At 44.1% G+C, this 23,665-nt stretch overlaps 1 protein-coding gene across 1 annotated transcript; it reads left to right on the top strand.

The window, feature by feature from the left end:
• Positions 1–229: 229 nt before the first annotated feature.
• Positions 230–23,536, top strand: TMED9 (transmembrane p24 trafficking protein 9). The gene is made up of 5 exons (XM_082255668.1): positions 230–396; positions 17,010–17,110; positions 17,196–17,321; positions 20,119–20,265; positions 22,537–23,536. The coding sequence occupies exons 1-5, from the start codon at positions 267–269 to the stop codon at positions 22,684–22,686; spliced, it is 654 nt and encodes a 217-aa protein (XP_082111794.1). The 5' UTR covers positions 230–266; the 3' UTR covers positions 22,687–23,536.
• Positions 23,537–23,665: the final 129 nt, after the last annotated feature.

The raw sequence follows: 23,665 nt of genomic DNA, 5'->3' as shown, positions 1-23,665 counted from the left end.
CTCTACATTCACTCTAACATTCTAGCAGCTACATTTTCAAATTCCTGTTTTTTTTTTTTTTATCTGTAAAGAACGTTGGTGACAAGGAGAAGTCTTAGAGGAACGTGTCAGTCTCTCCTCAGTCCTTATACAGCCTCTTCCTAGGCTGAGTGACGTCACGCGCTGCAGTGTGCCCGGGCGCAGCTCTGATTGGCCAGTCTGGAGGACGTGGCAGCCGGTGTGAAGCTACCTCAGCTTCCGGTGAGCTTTTCCTGCCGTGCTTGAAGATGGCTGCCGCCTGGTTGCTGCTGTCTCTGGCTGCTTGTCTGGGCCCGGTGTCCTCCCTGTATTTCCACATCGGGGAGACCGAGAAGAAATGTTTCATCGAAGAGATTCCTGACGAGACCATGGTGATAGGTGAGGCACAGGGAGGCTAGTCATGGAGTATAGGCTGGTATAGTCCTTGTCCATTGTATGTCTATGCTAGGGTAGCAGCAGGCACTCCTCCATCAGGGAGCTGGTAACCTGTATAAAGAATAATATGGAGGCAGCCACTGCTCACCTCTCATCCTGGAAGTGATTTCCAGTCACAGGATGTGGACATTGATAAGGTATACTAATATTTGTTCCAGTTTAGGGACCCTAAAACTCAACTTCAGGAATAGGACCCAATCAGTCCTAGCAGATTTCCAGTCACAGGATGTGGACATTGATAAGGTATACTAATATTTAATCCAGTTTAGGGACCCTAAAACTGAACTTAAGGAATAGGACCCAATCAGTCCTAGCAGTGCCCCCCACCCCCCACCAAAGGGATTATTATTATTAGGTGTACTACTTTCCCTATCCTCACTCCAGCACAGTTCTCCTCTGCCTAAACCTGTGAGCGGGCCCTTATTGTCAATCACATGCAAGGCATGGCTGTCACCCTTGCTTTGTACATCAGGAGACAAGCATGTGACTGCTGCACCGGATGGATCACACCGCTGGAGGCTGGCAAGTATTACACCTCAATTCTGCACCCCCAGATTGCAGGGGGGAACGCTGCAAGGGTAGATTGAGTAATTCCCAGAGTTTGACTTTAAAGTAGTACCAAAGCCTTGTCATTTTTAACCAGAACACATTACTATAGATCAGGGGCAGAGTTGGAGATATACCTGTACAACATGGAAGAGCTCAAAGTTCACCAGGGTACAGCACCCTTTTTTTATTTTAAAAAGAAATGAAAGGATAAGTCCACATTTCATAATGTTACACCCATATTCAGGGTGTAACATGTTATGAATGCAGTGCCCCCATTCCCCCCCCCCCCTACCCCTGATCCCCCGCTGTGACAGCAGACCTGGAAACTTCTCTCCGTGTCTTCTGACACAATTCAAAAAGGATGAGGTCGCATCACTCATTTAAAGTCCTCCTGAATGAAAAACGTCACGGTCCAGCAGCGTATGCGGCTGTCAGCTTGTAGTTTTCAATGAACTACCATGGCACTGTGGTTGTTCATTGAGTCTTCCTGTCAGAATATACCAGCTGTGTTTGTATTCCCGATACACTGACAGATCTGCAGGAGACTTGCATTGCACCAGCAATCTGCTGATCACTGGTGCAATGTTTTTCTGGGTCTCAAAACAGAAAATAATGCACATTTTGTTTACCTGCAAACAAATGAGCATTTATTTATTTAAAAAAAAGTGAAATGATCCTTTAACTAGCAATTCACTAATAAACGGTAAGAATGGCATAGCCATAGAGGTGATCAAATACCGCCAAAAGAAGCCTCTATTTTTGGGAAAAAATGGACAAACATTTTCTTTGGGTACAGTGTCGCACGACCACGCATTTGTCAGATAAAATAGCGCAGTGCCGTATCGCAAAAAATGGTCTGGTCATGAAGGGGGGGTAAACCTTCCGGGGGTCAAGTGGTTAAACGTTCATTGAAAAACTCAGCATTCACTTTTATGCACAAGTTGTTTTTTTGCCTGGAGAATAATTGGTCACCTTAAGGCTGATGCAGGAGTCCATTGTGAAGGTAGAACAACTGGTACTTCAGGCTGACTTGCTCAACTAGTTTTAGGTCCGGCTGGTCTCAATTCTAGCTTGGCTGTTCTGGCCAGTGTAAGTAGCAGGGAGGGCTCGTACAGAGCTCTGTAAGATGTGGGGAAGAATACAGAGGTCATGAATATGCAGGGCAGTGTACAGGGGTCAGCAAGGCAGATTACAGGGTTCATTTGTGTGTAATGCAGTATACAGGAATCTATTGTATGTAGGGCAGAATAGAGGTCATGAGTATGTAGAGCAGTATACAGAAGGCAGAGGACAGTAGGGCAGTGTACAGGGGTTAGCAGGGCATGGGCAAGTAGGGGAGTGTACAGGGGTCAGCAAGGCAGATTACAGGGTTCATTTGTGTGTAATGCAGTATACAGGAATCTATTGTATGTAGGGCAGAATAGAGGTCATGAGTATGTAGAGCAGTATACAGAAGGCAGAGGACAGTAGGGCAGTGTACAGGGGTTAGCAGGGCATGGGCAAGTAGGGGAGTGTACAGGGGTCAGCAGGATGGAAGCTGGCTGCACAGATGTCTGGTAGCTCAGCAAGGCAGATAACAGGGCAGTGGTGTGGCGTGCTATTCTCTGACAGCCTTCCTCTCCTGTACATCCCATATGATGTAACATGCATGTGTCTAAGATGGACAAGAGAGGAGGGCCAGCAGAGGGTGGCTTCATAGGATCCTGCAAGGAGCCACTCTGAAACCAGAAAGCAAGGCAAGTAAACAAAGGGGCCCAAATAGTATGTTAGAAAAGTCAAGTTTAACACAAGAAGAAGCATACTAGATTATAACAGCAGCTGAATTGCTGATGATAAATTGTAGAGTTTATTATCACTTTGAAGTGTATGTAAAGCCACCATTTTTTCCCTAGTTCTGGATAGAGTAAGGAAGAGATAAAACCTCTGCCAACTTATTGGTGAAACTACTAAAACAAGAGGTCCAGGATTACAGCTAGAGTTGTGGCCATCAGTTACAATCTTCATGTAAAGCTCAGTGTGGGTTCACTTTAAAGCCCAGCTCCACCTTTTGTGAACTCCCCCCCCCCCCCCTTTCATACATACCCCCCTCTTTTTATTTTTTTTTTTTTTTTATATACATACCTTTGTCCTGTAGTCTTCAGGCCAGTTCAGTGACACCATGGGTCCCCCCTCTTCTTCATTAGCTGCAGTACTCCTGGACACCCTGGTGCTCTCACATAATGTGTTCTAGGTTGTCGAGAAGTACTGTGAACCAACAGGATGATGTGACCTCAGGAGACATGTCTATAATGAAGGCCTGGATAGACCAGAAGTGGTTTAAATGATGCTCCGCATCATTCTACCCGGGGGAGTATGCAGCAGAGAGTCTTTTGGGGTCAGCAGAGGAGGGTAGTGTTGCAGATTTTTTTTCATGTCTCACTTGCTGGTAAATGGAATTTAAATTTTGTAAATAAAGATGGAGTTGGTGCTTTAGCTTTGCTGCCTGTAATGCTACCAAAGCTTGGTTTAGCTGACAGCACATTGGCACATTTCCAGAAGCAGTTTTCTGCCTGCAGCCGTTCTGTGCAGACTCATATGTGTGTGTGATTTTTATATATATATATAGTGCTTCTGCACCTCCGGGTAGGTTAGCCACAGCAGAAGCCAATCAGCAGGTGCCAGCCAATGGATATCCGCCAGCACCTGCTGATCTGCAAGGAGAGAGACAGGACAGAGCTCTGCATATGTAAACAATGCAGAGCTCTGTACTGTCAGTGGGGGTGTGCTGGATTTGTAGGGAATAAAATCCAGCACATCCCTTAGTAAAAGCAGCCCACTGTGTACACAAACACTGGTTAGGCACACATTTAACCTTTTGATTGCCTTTGAGGTTTAACCCCTTCCCAGCCAATCTCATTGGTACAATGACAGTGAATATTTTTATCACTGTGTTAGTGTCACTGGTCCCCACAAAGTGTCAGGTAGCGTCCGATTGTCCGCCGCATTATTGCAGTTCTGCTATCGCTGATCGCCGCAATTGCTAGTATACAAAATAAAATATTAATTCCAGTATATATATCTCATAGTTTGTAGACGTGATAACTTTTGCACAAACCACTCAATATACTGTATTTTCTGGCGTATAAGACTACTTTTGAACCTCAAAAAAATCCCCCCAAAAATGGGGGGTCATCTTATACACCGAGTATAATATCTCCAAGGTAACCTAAGTATAAGTATTACCGGTAGATGAAAATTAGGGGGGTCGTCTTATACGCCCAGTCGTCTTATACGCCGGAAAATACGGTACACTTATTGGGAACTTTTTTTTACCAAAAATATGTAGCAGAATACATATTGGCCTAAATTTATTATCTTTCCTATTGGATATGTTTTACAGCCGAAAGTAAAAAAACATTTTTCAATATTGTCTTTTTTTTAATTTATAGCGCAGAAAATAAACCCAGTGGTTGGTGATCAAATATCACCAAAAGTAAGCTCCATTTGTGGGGGAAAAAATGACATAAATTTCATTTATGTACAGCGTTGCATGACCGCACAATTTTCAGTTAAATTAACGCAGTGCCGTATAGCAAAAAATGGCCTGGTCATGGGGTAAATCTTCTGGCGTTTAACTGGTTAAACACCTCATCCTAACATATATTTGTTGACCGGGATAAGTGTTTTGTATTTTTTCTCTTTTGGCGATAAAAGGTTTTTATTGAATTCATGATTGCAGCACGACACAAAGAAAGCAAGACCTCATACACACTGCTACTCCTTAACTCACTATTCCGTGCTTTTGGCGGGTTTTGTTTTTTTGCCGGGGTTTTGTTTTTTTGCCGAAGCCCCTGAACTCCACTCAACTAAAGCCTTTGTGTCCATGCACCATAGGCTTTTACCAGAGTTTGGGAGCAGCAGAGTTTAGAGGCAGTGAAATGCTCTTCTCCTAAACGCAGAAGAATCCCGTTCAGGAGAGGAGCTTTTGGGCAAATAAATTAAATAAATTAAAATTCTGGCCAATGAAATAATCTCCCAAACACCAAATGCTGCTAAACTCATCTAAACTGGTTTGGAAAAAAAAAAATGCAGCTTAGGGGAGTTTACATTTTTGATTGTGACGAGTCCTAGAAAAACAAAAGTAGGATGTGTCCACAGAGATCACGGATAGAGCTTGATGATAAATGTTTGGGGCCTGACCACCAGGTGTGGCTAAGGGTCCTGTATAATCTGCAGCCCCCAAAAAAAAAAAAACGCATTAAACTTCATGCACTTCCTTAGTATATTTTCATGTTAAAGTGGACGGTCACGCAAAAACTACACTTTCCACCATCCCAATCCTGTTACTCATGGTTGAGCCAACCCCTGTCCCTGTTCTCACCTAGGCAAAATTGGTGTTTTTTTTTTCTCACCCGCATCCTCTAGGGATACCAACTTCCTATATCCCAGGAGGCTGCAGGCTTCCCCACAGTGCAGGAAAAATGCATCAGGTCCTGCATCATCGGGGGGATGGCTGCAAGTACCAGGAAAAGAAAGTTGGCTCCTGGTGACCTACAAGAGGAAGATGGTGACCTAGGACAGGACATGGAGTAGGAAAGTGGTTTTAGAGAAAAGCACAACGCTGGATCCGCTGGCCTTGTAAGTATATTTCTGTAGCAGCAAAGGTAAAGGGCACCAGAAATGTAATCTTGTATATAATTTTGAGGAGAGGGTGAAGTTTCTCTTTAAATTGATTGTAAAGTTATATATTTTTATTTAACCGCTTGCCTACTGGGCACGTTCACCCCCTTGTCCAGGCAAATTTCAGCTTTCCATGCTGTCACTTTAAATGACTATTGCGCAGTCATGCAACACTGTATCCATATGACATTTTTTATAATTTTTTTTTTTTTTTTTTTCACACAAATAGAGCTTTTATTCAGTGGTATTTATTACTACTTGGTTTTTTATTTTTTGCTAATCAAACAAAAAAAGACCAAAAATTTTGCAGGAGGGGAAAAAAAAAGTTTTCTTAGCTTCTGTTCTAAAATTTTGCAAACAGGTAATTTTTTCTCTTTCACTGATGAGGCAGCACTGATGGACACTAATACACGCAGCACTGGTGGGCACTGAGGAGTCCCTGGTGGGCACTGAAGGGCACTGTTGTGGCTGCGCTTATGATCAGTGCCCTGATTATCAGCAAAGATGTCCCCTTTCACACTTGCCGGTTACCGGTTATCTCTTCTCCTCATGCTGTGACCTGTGACAGCGTGAGGAAAGTAATGCCGATAACCGCCAAGTGTGTTTACATCGCGATCCACTGTGATTGGACACAGCTGATCATTTACTAAAGATGCTGCTGTTGTTGGCTCTTCACCCCAGTCTGTGATTATCTGTGATTACAGAATTTGCTGGGTGCGTGCTGCAGCGGGGGGGGGGGGGGTGGTCACGGTTCTGGGAGGATGTCAATAGACGCCCTCCCTGAACTGGACGACCACGCTGTAGCTGTCATTCGCTATAGCGCGGTCGGCAAGTGCCTAAAGAGCAAGCATACCTTACTTGCCTGCTCTTTGCAGTGTTTTTGCACAGAGTGGCCCTGAAACTATTCTTCTGTGGTCACCTGCTGACGCTCTCCACTCCTTGCAAGCCATGTACTATAGGGGCACTTGTGCAGGGATAAGTTCCTGATCCAGGCTATTTATGTCTTGTGGTAGAAATCCTCCTGGGTAGATCGCCGCTTAGCGGCGCTGCAGGGTGAGGTTGGTGCTGCCAGAGGTAACAGGGAACAGCACTTCCAACGAAGCGAGATGTCATTAAAGCATTGGTTGTGCATGTTAGGATTTAAAGGAGAAATATAACGATTTCATGACATCTGTAAAATATTAAAACACATCTGCACTTGGAGCTAGTTAGCAAGGAACATAATCTAATTGCATGCATTGTTTTGGCTTGTTAAGCTGGCAACACACAATAAAGGGCCATACACACTAGAAGGTTTTCTGAAGACTTTTTGCTTCAGATTTACCTTTTCTATGTAGGGCAAGGGCCTGCCAGATTGCATACAAATTGAAAGTGTTTAGGTTTGACCTCATTATATGGTTTTGGTAAATCTAAAGGAAAAAGTCTTCAGAAAATCTTATAGTGTGTATGGCCCATAAGATTGTAGAGTGTCTCTTCGACTCACCAATAACCATGTAGGGAGAGGGGCCTGCCTGCTCTAAAATTGGGCAGCACAATGGCCTAGTGGCACTTGGGTCTTTGGTTTGAATCCTGGCCAGTACGTTATTTGCATGGCTTTTTCATGTTCTCCTCTCTGTGCTTGCCTGAGTTTTCTCCTGGAGCCAATTAATCTAAAGTCGGCCATACAATCGAACCCTTAATGGGCAGGCTGAATGTACCAAGTTAATCAATCTTGGGTACAACCAGCCTACCGGATTCTTTTGCGATTATCATTGGTGGCTGTTTTAGCTGCTGGCGATAATCACTCTTGTCCCGATGGGGATGGCTTCCCCCAGAGCAGACAATTGCTTGGCAGGAGGGATTCCCATGTCAGCACTGTCTGTGTTGATGGGGGAATCGTGGTTACAGGAAATTTGCAATGTGTGTGGCCTGTCTAATGCTGGCAGGTTAATTGGATTCAGTATAGTCTGTGTATTCCTGTTAATTTTGACATCAAATTTTTAATTTTCCTTTTTTGCCTTTTTAGTCTTTTGTCCAAATTGCCATTTTAATACTATTTTAGTCATCTGAATTATTTTAGTCGACAAGGCTCGGCAGTTCCTAAATGTTTTGCAAGACAATTTTATGGGTCAGATGGTGAATGCACCGACAAACAATGCAGTACTTGACCTACTGATTACCAACAATACAGACCCGCTCACGGATATAGAAATACGGGGCAACTTAGGAAACAGTGACCATAGGTCAATTCGTTTCAGTATTAATCATAGTAATAGGAATTAGGAAACACAAGGGTAATATAAGGAAACTGAATTTCAAAAGAGCCAAGTGAGACCAGAACACATTGGCCCCATAAAGGACGACAAAGGAAATCTGGCAACAGAGAAAAGGCGGAAGTGTTAAATAATTTCTTGTCTTCAGTCTTCACAAAAGAATAGGGGGACTACACTAACCTAGCTTGTAATGCTAAACTGAATAATACACCTCTGGAAGTACGGCCATGGCTAACAGAGGATAGACAGAACTAAACTAGGGAAACTTAACATAACTAAATCACCGGGCCTGGGTGGCTTGCACCCGAGGGTTCTTAAAGAGTTCAGCCAGGTGATAGCCAGACCATTATTTTTGATCTTTAAGGATAGTTTACAGACGGGTATTTTGCCAGCTGATTGGAAAAAAGCCAACGTGGTACCAATATTTAAAACGGGGCCGAGATATATCCCGGGAAACTATAGGCCGGTCAGCCTAACATCAGTCTGCAAGATTTTGGAGGGGATGTTAAGGGACCACATACAAGACTTTAGTAATGAAAACGGTATTATAAGTAGTAATCAGCATGGATTCATGAAAAATCGTTCTTGCCAAACCAATCTATTAACCTTCTACGATGAAGTGAGCTGCCATCTAGATAAAGGTAAGCCTGTGGATGTGGTGTATCTGGGCTTTGCAAAGGCATTTGACACCGTTCCCCACAAAAGCTTACTGTTCAAACTAAGGAAGGTAGGTATGGACCATAAGGTGAGTACCTGGATAGAGAACTGGCTCCAGGGGAGAGTACAGAGGGTGATGATTAATGGGGAATACTCGGATTGGGCGGGTGTGGAAAGTGGGGTCCCCCAAGGATCTGTCCTGTGACCAATCCTGTTTAATTTATTCATAAATGATCTAGAGGGGATATCTAGTACAATCTCAGTATTTGCGGATGATACTAAACTAAGCATGCCAATATCTTCTATGCAGGATGTGGAAACCTTACAAGCGGACCTGAACAAAATAACGGGGTGGGCAACTACATGGCAGATGAGGTTTAATGTTGAAAAATGTAAAGTAATGCACTTGGGCGTCTGAAACATGAAGGCAAGCTACTCACTAGGGGGGGAACTTCTGGGTGAATCTAAGATGGAAAAGGACCTGGGGGTAATAGTGGACAACAGGCTTGGCAGTGGCATGCAATGCCAAGCCGCTGCAAGCAAAGCCAACAGAATAATGGGATGTATAAAAAAGGGGATTCACTCCAGAAATAGATTCTCCCACTCTACAAGACTCTGGTCCGGCCACATCTGGAGTATGCTGTCCAGTTCTGGGCACCGGTCCTCAGGAAGGATGTGCTGGAACTGGAAAGAGTCCAGAGAAGGGCAACAAAAAATAATTAGGGGAATGGAGGACATCAGCTATGAGGAAAGACTACAAGCACTGAACTTATTCTCTCTGGAGAAGAGACACTTGAGGGGGGATATGATATCAATGTACAAATACTGTACTGGCGACCCTAGCATAAGGAACAAACTCTTCAGAGAAAAGGAATACAAAAAGACACGTGGCCACTCACTAAAACTAGAGGAAAAACGGTTTAACCTTAAAATACGTAAGGGGTTCTTTACTGTCAGAGCAGAACGAATGTGGAATTCTCTTCCACAAGCAGTGGTATCTGCAGGGAGCATCGATAGTTTCAAAAAACTATTAGATGGGCACCTTAAAGACCACAACATACAGTTAACAGCAAAACGCACACACACACAACCATGGGTTGAACTGGATGGACTGATATATTTTTTTTCAACCTCACTATGTAAAAAAAAAAAATCTCCCAATACATTTTAGTCAACTAAAATCTGATGGGTTTAGTTAAATTGTAAAAGTAGTAAAAGTAAAAATCGAATTAAGTGTTACTTATGACATTAAGGTTTGAACATGCACAACAGACAGATTTAGACCCCGTTCACATAGGGGCGACCCGACTTGCTGGGGCGACCTGTGAAGTCGTGGTGCACGCTGTGCACCGTGACCTCGGCGCGACATGCACGGACTTCATATAATTGAAGTCAATGCAGGTCGCCTCCAGGTCGCCCCAAAGTAGTACAGGACCCTTTTTCTAAGTCGGAGCGACTTGTGTCGCTCCTATTAGAACGGGTCCTGTGCTAATCTATGGCAGACGACCCACCGCGACTTGTCAGGTGACCAAGTTGCCTGACAAGTCGCGCTAGTGTGAATGGGCACTTAGCTGTTGTGATATATAAATTATTTATAAATAAAACCAAGTTTTATAAACAAAAAATATTGCTTTTTTTCAAACAGAAGTGCAACTTTAAAATATAAAATAATTATAAAAAAAACCTGAGAAAACTGTAAACTCTATTGGCTGTAATGTCTTTGCACATATTATCTGAATATAATGCCAACAAAAAATATTAGGGAGAAAAAAAATTTAGAAAAACCTTTTTCCTAATTTTTTATTTCAGCAGCTTGGAAGATGCCCCCTACTTATTCTAATGTGGTAGTGCAATAGTGAAATACATGTTTAAAATTTAATGTGTTTATTATTATATGCTGGGGATGGAATTGTGTTGCCGATTTTAGAAGAGGCCAGCAGGGGGCTTCAAGGAGATAGTCTGAATGTGTGGAACTGCATAGGAAAGGATAGATGAGAACCTGCGTCTCTCAGCCAGTACAGCTTGCCGATAGTCAGGGGACTGGGTCTTTAACCACTTCAGCCCCGGAAGGTTTTACCCCCTTGCTGACCAGGCCATTTTTTTGCGATATGGCACTGCGTTGCTTTAACTGACAATTGTGCCGTCGGGCGATGCTGTACCAAAATAACACCCCCCCCCCCCCCCCCCCCCAAGGAAAAAAAAATAGAGCTTTCTCTTGGTATTTGATCACCTGTGGTTTTTATTTTATTTTTTGCGCTAGAAACAACAAAAAAAATTATTTTTTCTCTATCGCTCATTGACAGACGTAGTCCTCAGTGATACAGCACCTTCGGGTTATGTTGCCTCCACAGGAGCAGGACTAGACAGGAAATTAAAATGCTCTGGCCACACCCTAGGGGCAGTCCCAGAGGGTATATCCTCTCTCTCTCTGCCTCAGCAAATCAATTATTTTCTGTCTAGTTAGGAGTAAGGACCTAGATACCTTGCTGGGATCTTCGGTCCTGGCAAGATTTTTTTCTTAAAAAGATTTTTTAGACAGCTTTTTTCTCCAGTGTTCCTGTGAGATCTTCAAGCAAGAAAGCTGAACTGGGCGACGGGCTGGATGTTGAGATCCGGTGGTCACCCCAGTTCAGCCTACGAGCGCGTGCAGGCCATAGCTCCGCGCTGGGTCGGCCGCGACAAAGTCCCATTAAGGGACTGACCCCGCGAGTTAAACGTCTCGCTGAAACGCCAAAGACCATGAGTCACGGCGTCCGTATTGGTCGACAGCCCTCCCGCCCCGGTGGAGAGGGGTACTGTCAGGAGTTGGTGCCCGCCTGGTTCCGGTATGGTGAGTAGTATGTTCCCCCCTTTTCCCCCTGACGGGTCTTGTGGTGAACGCGGGCCCCTCTCTGTATGGTAAGATAGAGTCCCCCTCTATCCTATAATATGGCACAGATCCCCCTACTTTGAGTGTGATTTTATGTGCAAAAAGCCAGGAGGCTTGGTTTGGGAGCTAACAATCTAATTGTATACATGTTTAAAAGATTGTAATCAGTGGCAGTCTGGGAATCTTACTGTAATAAGAATAAGGTACCCACCAGTCAGAAGCCACGGACATGTAGACTGCCTTCCTAGTCAAATCTCCAGCTATAGCAGGCCTTCCGAACAGCCATGAGGTCCGCCAGGGCCGGTACCGCCAACCACGCCAAAAATCCCCATGCAGAGATAGTGTTGTGTGCCCTGCAGCACACCGCTATTCGGTACAGGCCGCCGCCATTTTTTTTTGCTGGATTGCACGAGCCGCCATTTTGGCGTAGCCTCGTGTCTCCAGCATGGGGGCGGCCATGTTTGAGGTGATCCAAACACCTCGTGGAGCTAGGGGAGGCGCCGGAAGGCGTGCAGAGGGGCGGAGCCGCCTCCTTTCTTCCTGGGCAGCCAGCCAAAAGACTTCCTGTTTGTCAAGACAGCGCTGTAACCTGTTGCAGTTAAACTCTGAGCATCAAGTGGTGAGCCTGGGGGTCTATCTCTCTCTCTCTCTCTCTCTCTCTCTCTCTCTCTCTCTCTCTCTCTCTCTCTCTCTCTCGATCGAGATCCCTAGCAGGTAACACTAAGGGGCTTTTGTGGCGCTGGGGGTCTGTGAAAAAAAAAAAAAAAAGTTTTTTATTTTTGAATTAGATTATCCGAGAAGTTACTGGAATAATCATGGACCCTGCCACACAAATTCCCCCACCTGTTTCCCTCGAGGGGGCCACGGGACCCGCCGGTGCACAGAGTGTAGAGGCATTTACAGCAATTTTGGAGTCTATGGTGGCTCGGGTGGAGGCGGCCTGTCAGGGACGAGGGTCAAGGAAGCGACCCCCGCCTACCCCTATATTATCTGACACCTCTGACTCAGATTCAGAGATGGTCACTGCAGTTGCAGGTCCCTCTGCAAGGGCTGTTACCTCAGGTAAAGCTCCCTCAGACAGTGAGGAGGACGTTTCTTCTCCCGCTATAATTCAGGAAGAAGCATTGGTGGACGCACTAGTTGTGGCAGTGCAGGAAACCTTAAAACTTGAGGTTTTACCGGCAGAAGCAACTGATACAGAGATTCCTTTTGGTACTAACAAGCCCATCAAAACGGTGAAGGTTTTTCCTGTACCCAAGTGTTTTGGTAATAAGATTAAAGGAGAATGGGAGCATTCTAAACGTACCTTTACTATTTCCAAGCGTATTGCTAGACGCTATCCGTTTGAGGAATCCATCATTAAGAAATGGACGGTACCACCAGTGGTGGATCCACCTATTTCCAGGCTGAATAAAGCCACGGTTATCCCAGTGGAGGACACTTCGTCCTTTAAGGATCCGGTGGATCGAAAGATGGAAGCAGAGTCCCGCACCATCTTCTCTCTGATGGGGTCAGCATTTAGACCAGTAATTGTTATTGGTCTAGTTTCCCAGACACTTACGGAATGGGCGAGATTGGTACGCCAAGACCTTAGGGGAAAAGATATTCCCCAGGAAACATCTGATTTGATGGAACAGATTATACAAGGGCTACAGTTTATCTGTGACGCAGCCTTGGACACTACTCCCCTATTAGGGCATGCATCTATGTCAGCGGTAATCCTCAGACGTGTGCTGTGGTTAAAATGCTGGTCAGCTGACCTAGGTTCCAAAAAGACCTTGACGAATCTCCCCTTTCAGGGGAATCGTCTATTTGGGGCCACCCTAGATGAAATCATTAAGGATGCCACTGGGGGCAAGAGCACTTTTTTGCCACAGGCTGCTAAAGCTAAGGGACTTCGCAACAAGCGAGGACCTTTCTTTACCGCCCATAAAGGGTTCGCACGCCCGGCTGGAACAAGCGGGAAAGGCAAAACTCCTCCAGGAGGGTTCAAGAAAGGCTGGTCGGACAAACAGAGGACCAACTCAGCCAAACCCGAAGCTAAGGAGTACACAGCCTGAAGGTGCGCCCCCACCCGGTTTGAGGGTGGGGGGACGTTTTCACCGGTATTCAGGACATTAGATCGAGCATCAACTACTACTACCGGTGCGATTCTTCCCTTCCAACATTTAAGTACTACAGGGAGCGGTAGTCACCGTTCCCTGAATAGATCTTTTCCTTTACCTTTTCCTAAGATTAGTCTCAATTCCCCACAGGAATCGGATCTGGTTGACCAGACAGGCCAAGAAGCCTCTAGCCGGGTGACTTCGGTCCCTGAGGTTCAACCAGAAAAGATCACCCTTCCTGATAGCAATCAGGTATCTGATAAATGTGTGGGAACAGAAAACGACCAGACTTTCTCGGATGGTCGGGGCCAGATAGCTCTAGGGACGCCTGGTTCAGATCCAGTCAGCACCAGTGGTCCTAGAAATTCTAGGCTGGCCTCGTCAAGCCGGCCTGGCCGACTTGGACAGGCTAGTCGCAGACGTTCCGTGGGAACTTCGTCTCAGGGAGTGTCTGTGGTCTCAAGGACCAATTTACCATCGTGCTTTACAGTCGCTGGTTTTAATGGCCTGGCCATTGAGACCCAAGTACTGAAGGACAGAGGTTTGTCAGCTTCAGTCATTCCTACCCTTATTAAAGCAAGGAAAGCGACTTCCAGCAAGGTCTATTATCACACATGGAAGACTTATATTGCGTGGTGCGAATCTTTAGGATTTCCTCCACGTACCTATTCGGTGACTCGAATATTGGCTTTTTTGCAACAAGGGGTTGAGCAGAAGCTAGCCTTGAGCACCATCAAGGGTCAAGTTTCAGCATTAGCAATCTTCTTTCAGAAACCTTTAGCTACCAAGTCCTTGGTGCGGAATTTCATCCAGGGGGTGCGGCACCTGGCTCCACCAGTCCGCGCGCCCTTACCGCCCTGGGATCTTAATTTAGTTTTGTCGGTTCTACAGAAACCTCCCTTTGAAAACATCAGGGAGATTCCCTTGTTTACTTTATCCCAGAAGGTGGCCTTCTTGGTGGCTATCACTTCTGCTCGCAGGGTGTCAGAACTGGCTGCATTATCATGCCAGTCCCCATACCTAGTGATTCATAGGGATAAGGTAGTACTTCATCCTAAGCCATCCTTTCTTCCTAAGGTGGTTTCAGATTTTCATCTGAATGAAGATATTGTACTACCTTCCTTGTGTCCTCAGCCCAAGCATCATCGGGAACATGCGTTGCATTCCTTGGATGTGGTTCGGGCAATCAGAGTATACCTGAAAGCTACGGAATCATTCTGTAAGACGGATTCACTTTTTGTGATCACGGATGGCCCCAGAAAGGGGTTGCCTGCATCTGCCGCGACTATCTCCAAATGGATTAGACAGACGGTGGTACAGGCTTATTCTATTAAGGGTCAGAGTCCTCCGTTCCCTGTTAGGGCGCACTCCACTCGAGCGCTCAGTACTTCCTGGGCCTTTCGCCATCAGGCGTCAGTGGTCCAGGTATGAAAGGCGGCCACCTGGTCGTCGGTACATACCTTTACAAAATTCTATAAAATTGATGTGACGGCATCGGCGGATGCCTCATTTGGCCGCAAGGTTTTGCAGGCCGCAATTTGAGGAGACCGGTGGTCCACCTCGAGAGTTTTTTTTCTGTTTGAAAAATTTCTTTTTTGTTGAGTCTCACCATTAAGGATGAGCATTGTAAACTTCTAGTTGGCACCGGTTGGGCCTTCTAGATTGGGATTTGATTTCCATTTTCCCACCCCTCATTTGTGATACTGCTCTGGGACGTCCCGAAGGTGCTGTATCACCGAGGACTACGTCTGTCAATGAGCGATAGAGAAAAATTGATTTTTGTAAAATCTTACCGTAAAATCCTTTTCTCTTAGCTCATTGACAGACGTAGTCCCCGCCCCTCTGTTTTGGAGTTGGGTTGGGTTAAAATTTCTAAAGACTGCTTTTTGACATAACTGATTTGCTGAGGCAGAGAGAGAGAGAGAGGATATACCCTCTGGGACTGCCCCTAGGGTGTGGCCAGAGCATTTTAATTTCCTGTCTAGTCCTGCTCCTGTGGAGGCAACATAACCCGAAGGTGCTGTATCACCGAGGACTACGTCTGTCAATGAGCTAAGAGAAAAGGATTTTACTGTGAGATTTTACAAAAATCCATTTTTTTCTGCTATAAAACATGCCCAATAACAAAATATAAATCTAATTTCTTCACAAATTTAGACCAATATGTTTTCTGCTACATGTTTTTGTTACAAAAATTCCAATAAGTGTATATTGTTTGGTTTGTGCAAAAGTTATGGCATCTACAAACTAGGGGATCTATTTTTTTTTTATTGGTTTTACTAGTAATGGCGGCGGTCAGCGATTTTTTTATTTTATTTAATTTTTTTTTTTTTTCATTTGCGAGACTGCGACCTTGCGGCGAACAAATCTGACACTAAGTGACACTTTTTGGGGACCAGTGACACCAATACAGTGATCAGTGCAAATAAAAATGCACCGTCACTGTATAAATGACACTGGCAGGGAAGGGGGTTTAACACCAGGGGCGATCAAGGGGTTAAGTGCTCCTAGGGAGTGCTTTCTAACTGGTAGGGGGTGGACAAAAAGAGGAATCTGTTTTTAGCTTAGCTGAAACATAAGATCTCTCTGTTACTCCCTGATAGAACAGTAGTCTGTCTTTTTAACATAGGCAGACTGCCGTTCTGCCTTTCCTCAGAGCGATCAGTGGGCATCGCGGCCGGACCCACTGATTGGCTTCTGCTGTGTCTTATCACAGTGGGAGCGGTGTTCTGGCGCCACATATGCCCCAGATCGCGTGCACAAAATAACGTACATATACGTGATTTTGCAAAGCCGGGCTGCCCTGCCACGCTATATATGCAGTGAGCGGTCCGGAAGCGGTTAACAGGTGGAGTGCCAAGGAAAGCGGAAGTTGATGGGTACACGTCTCTCCCTCACATTTTCATTTTGGTTTTTGCTCATTGACCAAAATTGGAATTGATTTTCGTCATAGTTTTTGTCAATTGACTAATTGACTCAAATTTTATTTTTGCTTTAGTTTTCCTCACTGAAAATATGCAGCTGGCGAAAACGATGATAAAAATATTTTCGTCTACGAAATGAACACTGCTGTGTATTTGTCAGTATTGTATAAATACGTTTATGTAAACAAAGGTAATTGTAAGAAGTTTGATGACATTGAAGTAGTTTGCTTTTCAGCAGCAGACAAAAGAAAAATGTTCCATAGACATTTAGTATAGTGTTTGCATGCCTGCATTCTGTATTTCAGAAGACAATTTAGAATACTTCTAGGGCTGATTTATACATACAGGTACATTTTAATTAGCAATAATCTCCACTTTCCCAAACCATTTTTTCAAGACAGCTTCTTGAGAAGATGATTGGATTTTCCTTTTGACAGGAACCCAACTTTAGTATTTGTTCTTATCTGTCTGTAAATAACAGGTGCATGATTGTGACTTGAAAAGCATACATACAGCAAGAGGTCTCTTTATGTCACTGCAGGTAATTACCGCACCCAGCTGTATGACAAGCAGAGGGAAGAGTATATGCCCGCAACACCTGGGCTTGGCATGTTGGTAGAGGTGAAGGATCCTGATGATAAGGTGAGTACATCATTCCAAACTAGTTTTTTGAGTGGTTGCTATAAAAATGTCCTTTTCTAATTCATGGCCAATTCTTCCATCCTAGGTCATTCTGTCTCGTCAGTATGGCTCAGAGGGGCGTTTCATCTTTACTTCGCATACTCCAGGAGAGCATCAGATATGCCTGCATTCTAACTCTACAAAATTTTCCCTTTTTGCTGGAGGCATGTTGGTGAGTATTGGGACCTCTGTAATAGACCCAATAAATTAAATGAATTGAACAAAATATTGTAGATTTTAGGAACCAGTTGGTCCAAGAAGAAAGTCAAGGAACCTTAATTTAGTTTAATGATAGAAAAAGGTTCCAAAGTTATGTTGTGTCTGTAACTTTTCTTCTATACATTTTTAAAGCTTGGGATTGTTAGTATTTATAACAGTAGATGCACGTTGGTGTCGGTTTAGAGGTGGGGAGGGTCCATTTGCACAATGTTGCATACTAAATATGGGTGTAACATGGTGCAAAAGGTGGAGTTAGCTCAGGGCACGACAAATCACAGGCGCTGGGTCGCCATGGCGACTAGAAATTGCATCCTGGCGCCTGGGCCTTTGTCAGCCCACTCACTGTTTGCTCCAGTAAGACCCTCCTAATAGCCTCACTGCTGCTTTCCCCTGTGCACTTATCTCTCTTGTGTAACCCCCATCTATCATCGGTGTGCATCGCTGTACACAGCCCTGGAAGCTGTGTAGAAGCATAATCTGACCAATGAGTCTCATTGGTCAGCACTGTCAAGGACCACGTTTTTATTTGGCACTTTTTGTTTACAAGTTTAAATACAGTATTTTTTTTTTTTTTTTTGTAAAATGTGAAAGATGTTACGCTGAGTAAATGGATACCGAACGTGTCACGCTTTAAAATGGCGCATGCTTGTGGAATGGCGACAAAGTATGGTACTTAAAAATCTCCACAGGCAACGCTTTAAACGCCTTTACAGGTTACCTGTTTAGTGCTAGAATTATTTCTCCCGCTCGAACATTCGCAGTCATACCTCACGTGTGGTGCGAACACAGTTTACATATGCACATGCGACTTATGTATGTGTTCGCTCGCCAGCACGGAGGTGTGGGGGCGCTTTCAATTTTTTTAATTTATTTTTTTTTTAATTTATTTTTTTTACACTTTTATTCCCATTACAAAGAATGCAAACATCCCTTGTAATAGAAATAAAGATGACAGGTCATTTTTTTTTAGATCTGGGTTCAAAAAGACCCCAAATCTTTCTTGCCTTTTTAAAAGCTAAAGATAAGAAAAAAAAAAAATTAGATCTGTTGCTTTGATCACTTGCCTACTGGGCACTTGTACCCCCTTCCTGCCTAGGCCAATTTTCTGCTTTCAGCGCTGTCGCACTTTGACATATGCGCAGTCATGCAACATTGTACCCATATCATTTTTTTTCACCTAAATAGAGCTTTCTTTTGGTGGTGGTTAATCACCACTGGGTTTTTTATTTTTTGCTAAACAAACTGAAAAATACTGAAAATTTTAAAAAATAAAAAAATTTTACAAACAGGTAATTTTTTCTCCTTCGCTGATGTGCACTGATGAGGCGACACTGGTAATCCATGCCCGGATTATCAGTGTAGTTGTCCCTTTAACGCAAGCCGGTTATCGACTCTCTTCTCTTCTCGCCTCACGTTGCCAGCATGAGGAAAGGAAAGCCGATAACCTGCTTGTATTCACATCCTGATCAGCTGAGTCTGAAGAACTCCGTGATCAGAGCGCATCGCCTGTCCATGTACGTCCTCCCGGCCAAAGTAAGCCCAAGCTGTTGCCGTCTTTTGGCGATAGCGCGGGCGGGAAGTGGTTCAAGAAAAATTTGTTTACTTCCAGCTGGTACCAGAAGTGATGTCATAATATCGCTCCGGTCCTCCAATGCCATAGGGGTAATCAAAGAGGATCTACTCTTCAATCACCTCTGGGACTAGCCAGCTGTACTGTCAGATCGTTTCTTGGGCGAACCCGCGGAATCAGCCCGAGAAACACACCTGAAAGCGTCCTAGTGGCTTATGAGCCACTCGGAACACTTTCATGAGAGAGCCAGCTGTAAAAAAAAATACTGGGGTTATGGCAGATATCTTCAGCCATAATCCCGGTAAACCATTTCAAAGCTTATTCGTGTGTGTGTGTGTGTGTATGTATGTGTGTGTATATATAATATTGTGTACTGCGGTCTTGAAATGGTTAAATAACAAACATGACATGCTTACCTGCTCTGTGAAATGGTTTTGCACAGAGCACCCCCGAATCATCTTCAAATAAATGGGAGTCCATGAAAGCCAGTGACAAGGGGAGTGGAGGACAGGGCCAAGTCCCACTGTTTGTGTCAATAGATGCAGACAGCAAAACTTGGCAGCAAGCCTGCACAAGTGCCCCCAGAATGGAAAGTGGTTTTCTGCGAGGGACTTTCGCCAGAGAGTAGAAGCCAGGAGCGCTTGCGGGGAACCTGAGAAGAGGAGGTTTGGGGCCACTTTGTGCTATTCCATCATGGTCATGATAGGCAGATCTTTTAACATATTTAGATACGCGTCTTTGTAAAATTTAGCTATATGGAGCAAAGAGGGTTGTTTGACCAGATTTTGCATTCTGTCTGCTCATTATTTAAATAGATCTTAGGGTTTTGGTGGTCTTCATGTGACTCTCTGTGCATTTGATCCTTTTTATTAGACATGAAAACCCATGTTAACTTTCTGGCCCCTTTGGTAGTATAAGCAAAGCAGTACCATACTAACATCTAGCCGCCTCTTCATTTTTTATTTTCTGAAGCATTTGCCCTTCATGGTCCATGGGGCTCATTTACTTGAAAATTTTACCACCGGCATGTGACTGAACAACATATGAATTGTTCATTGCTTTTGACAGTTGGCCAGTGGTTCTTGACTTTATTTGTTTACTTGGTTTGTGTCCTTGAAACCACCTTTTGCCTATGTTGCATATTTTTACCACCTTCTGAAATGTGTGTTTTTCCCTACAGAGGGTTCACCTTGACATCCAGGTTGGGGAACATACCAATGATTATGCCCAGATTGCTGCCAAGGACAAACTAAGCGAGCTACAACTACGTGTGCGACAACTGATAGAGCAAGTGGAACAGATTCAAAAGGAGCAAAATTACCAAAGAGTAAGGAAATAAGTGTGTGTGTGTGTGTGTTTAAAAAAAAAACGAAAAACTTTTTTCGTTAAAAAAAAAATTACAATTTGACCTTGCCAGATGATTCTATGTGGTAACACGTTTGGCAAATACATCTCTTAATCCCTGTGCAGATAGAATCTGCATATTGCTGCTATTTATCCAAAATGATGGAGGGGAAAAAAAATTTTTTTGCACATGGATGAGTACAAGTGTGCTGATTAGCATGCTCGCAGTCCATTGAGAACTAAAAGCTATCTTCCGCGGTGGAAGATGGTACTTGTAGTTTCTTCATTCACAAATCCCTGTGAATAAATGGCTCGGCTGAGCGGGCGGTGGGTGGGGGGAAGGAGGTTGAGGGGTGAGAGGATCATGTACTGTGTACCCTCCGCCAGCAGGTTAAATGGTGTCCGTTATAAGCCCTGGTTTTAGGCAGGAGATACTGTAATTCTGTCTTAATGGGGCTCTGACAAAGTTGCATTATCCCTGGGGAAAAAGTCAACTAAACACACACAATCTTCACCAGCATACTTTTTAGTATAGCGATAGCCTTGTCTTTTATTCTCATAGAGCAGGGATCCTCAAACTACGGCCCTCCAGCTGTTGCGGAACTACACATCCCATGAGGCATTGTAAAACTCTGACATTCACAGATATAGCTAGGCATGATGGGAATAGTAGTTCCTGAACAGCTGGAGGGCCATAGTTTGAAGACCCCTGTCATAGAGCAACAGGCATTACAAACTAACATTTTGAGACCTCACAGGATCCCATTGTGAAGTCTCTGCCCTGAAAAAGATCTTGCAAGATTCTGAAAGGTTGGCTTGTGATACCTGTTGCTTTTTATGTAAATTTAAGGATAAGACCACATTCTACTAAGGTGTGCCAAGGATTCCCATTTTCTTATGATTGTGGCACCATCCACTCAATTGTCAGTTCTCTTCAGTACCCTGCATGGATTGTGGGCAAGCCTGTAATGTGTGTCACAGACACACAATACTACTTCCCTAAGGCGTACAGCCTTGTACAATCCCAGTGGCTGGTGCTGGACCACAGAGAAGGGCTTCATGGACAGCGTTGCAGCCTGGAGAGGGGTTTACATACTGTGCTGGCTGTCCTATCAGGATGGAGGACCCCTGACCCTCTGTCTGGGCAGTGCTGATTGGCCCTGGGCTGATCTCATGCACTCTCCCAAGAGAAAAAAACACTCTAGCAATACACACCAAACTCAGCATGTGCAGCCTGACTTCAGTAACTATCTTACCTGGACATGTTTTGGAGACAATGCAACAAGGATCTGTGCATACAGAATCAAACAGCCTTTTTACACCATGCAGAGGGTTAGCTGCTTAGGTTACACAGTGAGAATAACAAGCATGCTTTCCTGCATATACAGACTGATTTTACTGTTGTGAGTTCAGTAACACTAACTTTTTTGTCTTGAATATAGATCCATGTTTGAATCCACTTACTGTTGAGTGACTCACTAGTTCTACTAGATGGCTATTCCAAAGAGCAGTTGCTGTAGGGCACGGGTGTCAAACACAAGCCCGGGGGCCGAATCCGGCCCGCCAGGCCATTTCATGTGGCCCTCAAACCTCTCCTGCAGCTACAGCACCCCCCCCCCATCCCCCCCCCACCATGTTTTAGCAGTCGGCAGCAGAGAGGAGGACAGAACTCCTCCGCCAGATCTTGCGCTTCTTTGTGCAGCAACACAGAGGCTCATGTCCAATACCCCATACCGTCTCAGCAGTTAGTAGCAGAGAGGACAGAACTGCTCCTAGAGATCCTGCACCTCTCTATGGCTTTCTGCCTCCCCTGGTCTCAGCATTCACCAGACTCTGGTCCTCCTCCAGACCCTGCATTCTCTGCTTCTCAGCTCTGCCCCTAGCTTCTTCCTTAAAGCAGATGTTAAGGGGGATGCACTTTATTTAAGGGAGTGTGGGGGACTCATGATTTTGGATGGTGGGGGGGGGGGGCTCTTGACATCTAGTCTTACAGATGCAACCGGCCCTTTTAGGGTAACCATAATGCTGATGTTGCCCACGATGAAATCAAGTTTGACACCCCTGCTGTAGGGAGTCAGTCAACAATAAGTGGATTCAAACATGCATGGAACAGACCTATCCAAGATCTGTACTCAGACAAAAAAGTTTAAAAAAAAAAAAAAAATGGGATGGACTCAGTGGACCAGTTGGTCTGTTTTTCTGCCACACTCTGTATAAATTAAGTTTTTAATCTTTTATTTCTTTTCCCATTTAGTGGCGGGAAGAAAGGTTCCGTCAGACCAGTGAAAGCACCAACCAGCGTGTTCTGTGGTGGTCTATTGCCCAGACTATGATACTTGTGGCCATTGGAATTTGGCAGATGAGGCATCTTAAAAGTTTCTTTGAAGCAAAGAAACTGGTGTAATCTACTCAAAGAAAGCAGGTATTGTTGTGCCAGAAATGATGGACCCCACCACATCCAGCTTTGCTTCGCGCACCTCTAAAATCTGCTGGATGGAACTGTTACAAGGTGACTTTAGCACGTGGGACCAGGACATTCTGCTTGGAAATTGTCACATTTTTGTCCCAAGCATTGACAGAATTTTGGAACCTTTTTTAAAATATAAAATGAGATTTTTTTTTTTTTTTTTTTTTTTCTTGTTTACCATTCATTGATAGTACAGAGATTACATTTTTGTTACCCCTTTTTTTACAGGCCATGAACAGATTAGGAAAGTTACTGAAATAAGCTTGATCTTCCCCTTTTTTTTTTCTGCTTCGTTTGATCAGGGAAAGCACAGCCTGTGCAGTAAAGTCCATTTTATTATTGCCTGTATGATTGATTTTATGGTGAATTGGTCTTTGGGTTAATTTTATCTGCTTTTAAACTTGACTGGGGGTTATTGATTATTTGGGATCGCTACCTGATTTAGGTTTGCACTGCTTTGGAGGAAATGGCCACGGCGTCTAAAGGATAGATTGAATCAGTTCACTGGAAGATAAAACATTTAGTGGGAGCAAAGAACTACAGTTCCCAGAAAGCAACCTGGCTGCTGTTTCTAAACCAGAATGAACTTTTTGGATCAAGTGCACTTGCCAAAATATAATATACCACCTATAGTTATTCTCAGAGACTCTCAATATCGGCTCCCTATCGTGTTCAGGGATTTAAGCCACTGGGATTCTGGTGTATGTGGATCCTGCAGTTACTGATTTTAAATGTCTGATATTTTTCATGTTTTGCTTTAAATAAAAGAAAAACAAATATTCCTCCACTTTGGCTCATTGTGTTACATATAATATTTTGTAATAAAATATTTTGTGATACAGTAGACTGAACATTATATATTCTGAAAAAGCATGATTGGTTTACCTGAAACACCTGTTAAAAAGGTTACGAGTTT

This window comes from Pelophylax lessonae (assembly GCF_965119305.1).
Source record: "Pelophylax lessonae genome assembly, chromosome: 4".
NCBI lineage: Eukaryota > Metazoa > Chordata > Amphibia > Anura > Ranidae > Pelophylax > Pelophylax lessonae.
The sequence above is the reverse complement of the archived record's forward strand: the minus strand, read 5'-3'. Positions and strand labels throughout refer to the sequence as shown.

What these genes read in the sequence shown, in the direction of transcription:
- TMED9 (XM_082255668.1), top strand. Translation starts at nt 267, where the DNA reads ATGGCTGCCGCCTGGTTGCTGCTGTCTCTGGCTGCTTGTCTGGGCCCG. An exon ending in TGAAGGATCCTGATGATAAG is followed by an intron (nt 17,111 to 17,195) that starts GTGAGTACATCA and finishes CTTCCATCCTAG; the next exon opens with GTCATTCTGTCTCGTCAGTA. An exon ending in AGGAGCAAAATTACCAAAGA is followed by an intron (nt 20,266 to 22,536) that starts GTAAGGAAATAA and finishes TTTCCCATTTAG; the next exon opens with TGGCGGGAAGAAAGGTTCCG.